This window comes from Perca fluviatilis, chromosome 6, assembly GCF_010015445.1.
Source record: "Perca fluviatilis chromosome 6, GENO_Pfluv_1.0, whole genome shotgun sequence".
In the NCBI taxonomy this organism is placed as follows: domain Eukaryota; kingdom Metazoa; phylum Chordata; class Actinopteri; order Perciformes; family Percidae; genus Perca; species Perca fluviatilis.
Genome location: NC_053117.1, coordinates 34,808,476 through 34,814,853, shown reverse-complemented (window position 1 = coordinate 34,814,853; position 6,378 = coordinate 34,808,476). Strand labels below are relative to the sequence as shown.

General features: G+C 39.9%; 1 protein-coding gene across 1 annotated transcript; it reads right to left on the bottom strand.

The window, feature by feature from the left end:
* Positions 1-358: 358 nt before the first annotated feature.
* Positions 359-5,770, bottom strand: tor2a (torsin family 2, member A). Its single transcript, XM_039802045.1, is given in 6 exon segments — positions 359-1,419; positions 2,583-2,710; positions 3,519-3,694; positions 3,938-4,139; positions 4,141-4,201; positions 5,539-5,770. Coding segments are annotated over 6 exon segments (1,029 nt in total). The 5' UTR covers positions 5,756-5,770; the 3' UTR covers positions 359-1,174.
* Between the last annotated feature and the right edge of the window lie 608 nt (positions 5,771-6,378).

The following is a 6,378-nucleotide window of genomic DNA, read 5'->3' as shown; positions in this document are numbered from 1 at the left end:
TGTAGATTCTCACTGAAAGCATCAAAACTATGAATGAACACATATGGAATTATTTACTTAACAAAAAAGTGTGAAATAACTGAAAACATGTCTTATATTTTAGATTCTTCAGGGTAGCCACCCTTTGCTTTTTTTGATAACTCTGCAAACCCTTGGTGTTCTCTCAATGAGCTTCATGAGGTAGTCACCTGAAATGGTTTTCACTTCACAGGTGTGCCTTGTCAGGGTTAATTAGTGGAAATTTGTTCCCTTATTAATAAAAAAGCAAAGGGTGGCTACTTTGAAGAATCTAAAATATAAGACATGTTTTCAGTTATTTCACACTTTTTTGTTAAGTACATAATTCCATATATGTTCATTCATAGTTTTGATGCCTTCGGTGAGAATCTACAATGTAAATAGTCATGAAAATAAAAAGGAAACACATTGAATGAGAAGGTGTGTCCAAACTTTTGGCCTGTACTGTATATTGATTGGATTTGGTTGAGCGCCAATGATGGCATGCCTAAATTTCTTCCCTTAAAAGCTCTGGTATGTTTCTTAAATTTCTCAATCTCACATGGAATTACATAATCGCTTAAAGTGTTGCTAAGTGAAAACTTGTATTTATGATTCTAGCGGGGTTTTTTTACACTTTCACACAAGTTGAGTGAGTTCATGAGTGCTCACTTACCAACTCTTTAAATTAAGCCAAATATGTATCCTAATCCAGCTAACATACCCATTTTCAAGCTCATGGAAAGTCAACATTTCGGAAATACAGGGTTGAGATTTCATCTCCCTCTTTAACTGCTGCATGCAGGAACTCTGAAAGCGCATTGTACCTGTACCTTTAGAGTTCATAAATTAACGGTAGAGTTGGGTTTGAGGTAGAGCGTGGCTCCTGCTTTAGACACTGACTAATGTTTAGAGAATAAACTCTCGTGTGCTCACAGTTAGTATCGAGGATGCCTTCAGGGAACCTCTGCACTGACAGCACAAACCTGCATTGAATTCGGGAGGCTGCGAGTTCCATTCCCCTTGATTCCAAGTGCAGGAGGCGTCCTTGATGCTGCTCTTACCTCCATGTGGAAGAAACAGAAACTGGGATCTGTTTCTCTTCACTGACTCACCTCAGAAGGAGTTTCCCTTTCAGTCCTTGAAAAAAAATCAACACTTCAGTCCCCGCCTTGGCTCACAGGAAGAGGTTGATTTTGGCGGGGACGGCCTTACAGCCGGTGCTGGAGAAGTATTGTCCCTGAACGGGACTGTAGATCATGTCGCCCCCTACTGCCTCCACCACGTCACTGCGGCCGCAGCTGCCCCGCTGGCAGAGCTGCGAGTGGACGCAGCGCTCCACGTGGCGTCGGCTCAGCGGCAGGAATGGAACGTAGCGCGTGATGAGCTTCTGCTGGATGATGCTGGACTGGAAGAAGCCGCCTGGAGAGAGAAATCCACGTCAGTTTCCTTTCGTCTGGCAGTAATGTAACAGTAACTGGGAAAATGAGCTTGTTTGATCAACTGAACAAAGATGAGTAGCTGTTTCATCTCAGCATGTCCAACATTCTGCTCATTAATGTGCACTGAGGAGGCTTTAATCCTCTCCAAAATATTGTTGGATTGTGTGTTTATTTCATCAAAACCCAAAGATAATCAGCGAATGTCAGATGAGACAAAGAAAAGCAGCAACTTTTTTCATAATTAGGATTAATTAGTGGCTCTATATAAGGAATTTGAAACATTACATGTAAATAACGGAGCTCTTACAATTTTCTCTGAATATTCCTGACACAGTTATTAATTGGCCCATATTTGTTTTTTCTCCAATGTATATACTTTGTCAATGTACTGTACATAAATACACAATTTCTTTTGAATAGCTTTGTGCACACTGTGTTCCAGAGAGTAAGATGTACTGGTGACTGCACACAAAAACATAAGCCCAATTAAACCACAGATATTGGCAGAAGGAAGTGCTGAGCAACATGTGAATTTAAAAATATGAAAATAAAGTGTAGTGTCAAATAGGGCTGGACGATAGAGAGAAAATCAGATATCACGATATTCTTGACCAAATACCTCGATATCGATATTGCAGCGATATTCTAGTAGAACGGCTAGAACAGGCTGGTAAGTTCATCACTTATGTCAAATCACGATATTATGATATCCAAAATCTAAGACGATATCTAGTCTCATATGACGAGTCAACATCAATATAATATCGATATATTGCCCAGCCCTAGTCAAATATACAGTCTGTTAGCCTAGAAATCTAGTCGCTTTGGCCGCGACTCTAAAAGACTTGGAGTTCAGCTTTTCTTTGAGAAAAGAACAAAGAACGGCACTGAAGTCATTCTTAAAAAAGGAAGATGTGTTCGGAGTTTTGCCGACCAGATACGTTTAATCTATCAACTAGCGTTGCTCTGGTTGGTTGTAGCGCTATCCTATTGCTGCAGAGGGAATTTGAAAGACAACCGTTTATCCTGCCCCTCCAATGGGGAGTTCCCAGACCCAACATCTTGATGTGGGTCTGGGTGGTCAGGCTAACAGTCTGTACTTATAGCTGAATATTTTCAAGATAAATTACAAAAGACACTCACTTGTTGTGCTGTTGTAAACCGCCCGTGCGATGGCTTCCTCCAACTCGGCTAACTTGATCTCCTCCCTGTCCCGTCCGGCCTGCCGGCTCTCCAGAGCCAATTTTTTTATCACCTCCTCTCCTGTGGTGCTGCAGGGAAAACACACATTAACTGTTCAATGCTGCCATTTTATATTTCAAAGTTTTGTTGAGAGTTTGAACCCCGGTATAATCACTTTTAATATAGTTTCACATGGAGGCAGGGCCGTAGTACTTGAGTCCGGACTCGGACTAGAGTCCAGACTTGAGACGCTTTTGTTTAATTCAAAATCCATCTAGAATGGGCATCGAGACTGGTCGCCTGGTCTATGCCTGGCTGCATCAGATACCTCAATCATCAGGTATCATTTTCATTTTGGCCACAGACACAATGTCAGCGAGCACTTTGTACTATCAATTCTTCAGGACAAGTAATAAGTTCCAGAATGGGAACATTTCCATTTCATATTTTAACTATAAAATATAGCCTTATTTGATGCCATAGTGTGTTACTCTGCACTTGCTTTTTGATTATTACAAATAATAAAGCAAAATGATCATCTTAAGGTAGAAGATATACTGTCTCTCACATCACATAAACTATGAACAGGTTAAGTGAGTGGTCTTGAAGAGGATTCTTTTTTTTTCTGTCTCGGTATTGACCATTTCTCTCTTGGCTTGGACTTATGGAGGTGACAGGATAACAACTACATTCTAAAAACTCTTGATTTATGTAGTTTATCACATTAGTAGATTACAAAACCATCACTCATAGTTATAATATTTACTTATTTGGGATATCCTCTGTTTTCAAGTCATAGTGGCTGATACATTTTGTTGTGGTTTGGTTTGGATTTTTTCCACGGCCATGTCCAGACTGACATTAGAATTTCGTAAAAAATGTAGTGTGTGTGCGTACCCGATGAAAATGTAGATAGCCTTGCGGTAGTTAGTGCGAACCACAATGTGGGAAGGACCCAGGAAGGGCTCCAAGACGTCGATGAGACCCGGAGGCATCTTCTCCATCTCCTCGAAAAAGAAGACGGAGCGAGCGCACTCCGTCAGGTTGCCCTGCACCCAGCTCTTCAACTCCTCCTGCAAACCAAAGGAGGGAAATTCAGTCCTGACATGAGTTCCAAAGGATGCCAATAATTAACACATTTCTCTTCCACCCAACACCATTTTCTTGTTAGCTAAATTAAGCATTAGGTAAAAATGAACAATTACTGCATCTAATTTTTAATCTGTTCTTTGTCTCTCATTTTAGGTTTGGTCACAAACTTAAACTCCTGCTTAAATCAGGATTAACACTGCCCTACACATTGATCCCTAACTTACCCTGTACTCCTTGACCCGGTCAGGTAAGGAGAAGTGCAGCGTGGGAACAAACTGGTGGACGTACGGGCTGCTCATCGCCGAGCCGTACAGGTGATTTCCCAGCATGGAGCTGACGAGTGTCTTTCCCGTCCCAGAGGAGCCATGGAAGGACAGCACCAGGGGCCGCTCAGGGCTTTTATTCTTTAGGAACCTGGCCACCTCGCGACACAATTTCCTGGGCCAGATGCTGTCCGTAAACATTCTTGTAGAGATCCCACTCCAGGTCTGGTTGTCAGGAAATAAAGACACCTGTGATGTTAATGTTACCAATCATCCTCAACACCTACTTGACTGACAGCCTTAAAACTTGTGCCCCTTGTCAACCAAATTGGTCCAGGAACTAAGGAGCCACAGATATACTAAATACTCCAGTACAAGTAAAAGTCCTGCATTCAAAACCTGACTTAAACATATGTAAGTATTATCAGCAGAATGTAATTAAAGTACGTAAAGTAAAAGTATTGATTGTACAGTAAAATGTTCCCTGTCAGTGTGGTCCTATTAAATCTGATGTTTCTGGATTAATATTCCTGCTGCATTAATGTCTATGTTGCATTTGACTGCTGTAGATGTTTAAGGTTGGGCTCATTTTATCTCCTTTACATACTGATGGGTAGTTTAATCTACAGCAACGCATCATCTTCTATAAGATCATCATAAGTTTGTAGCGTTGCTGTCCTGTGAGAACCACGTATCTCTAAAAAGTTTTAAAACTTTCCATGGCGACAGAAAAACAGCCCTGTTTTCAGCTCTGTGACGATGCATTTTCCAGCTGATCCAAGAAGCTTTTAAAGACTTTGTTTGGCTTAAGAAGTAGGAGAATTTTCTCAAAACATAAAGGAACACTTCATCACAAACATTCAACATCAACACATCTGCAGATACGTGGTTTTCACTTAAAAAAAGTTATTAAATCTGTCAGACAAATGTAGTGGAGTAAAAAGTACAATATTTACCTCTGAAATGTAGTGGAGTATAAGTATAAAAAGGTGCATAAAAAGTATAAGTACCTTATAGTTAAATTACACAATTGCCCAATGTATTGTCAGTTTGTTTTAAGTGATGGGCTCTAGTCTGTGTCTGTCTGCCTACCATGGAATAAAGCGTACATTTAATTTAAAAATGTAATTTCATATACCAAATACTTTCCATGTAGCAACCACCACACATTGTTATTGTGTTAATTTCACATTTTTAAACTGCATATTAAGGAAGATCCCCCATAGTTACAACTTGCAAAACAGTGTTTTGTTCCAACCTCTTTAAACTGTATCTTCAATGTTTATTAGCAGAGAAGACTTCCTGTGTTTTGCTAGCTAGCATAACAGCCAACTAGTACATCAGTGATTACAGTAACAGTATTAACTAGCTCTTGAACACTGTAAAATAAAGACAGTTGGCTAATCCCCTCTGCACACGAACAAGACATATTACATTTGTTTAAGTTATTGGACAAACTATCTTGGCATACTTGTTTAGCTTTTTAGCCCAGGCGCTAGCTGGCTAACAATAAGTAGCATCCATCAGTTAACGTTAGCTAGCTACGACATGTGTCGACTTACCTCTGATATTTGGCTTAAAGTCGCACTCACAGCTTTCTGATATGCTGCAGTAAAGTTTCTGAAAAACGCCACAGACCGGATTAGAAAGGCATAAGAACAGCACAGACAGGATGGCCAACATTTTGGCTGCCTGCTGGCAGATAGAAAAACCGAATGGACCTTCTCCTAAGGACAACCGGTCAATCTGTAGTTTTTCTACTTCAAGGAAGGCGTCCATGAACGCTTAACGAAGTGACAGATGGGACAACATTTCCCAGAAAGCATCTGGCATGGGGCGAAGTGTTTGGGACCGTTTGGGACACGTTGGAGGATCACAGTCCAGAGCACAGCGGTAAACACAACATCTGGAAACATACTGACATTTTCTTTTATTGCTGTATATGCAGTATTTTATCAGAAATATATGCAAATTAGAATGTATTGAATTATACTGGACATACTTGCGAAACATGGTGAAATAGAATAGATTAGAAACGTTGCTGTAATAGCTGATTATGTATTAGTAGGATTTCAGCAAATAATTCAAAAGAAAAAAATATTTTAGACACTCAAAATAGACGTTGATATGTGTAATGAACTGTAATATATAGAAATAAACAACCTACAGTATAATAGACAATCATAGAAAATATCATAGAGGGTAGTAGAGGGCAGTAGAGGGTGCTACTGTCAAGGGCGTAACTTTGGGTTCAACATTGGGGGGGTTGAGATTTCAACTTTTGAGCACAATTGAAATTTTTAACACATCAAAGACCTGCATTTTGGTGAATTTTTTCAGCAACAATTCGTTCCTTTTCTGCATTAATTTATGGTGCCAATGTCTTTATTTATGTAAAGGAA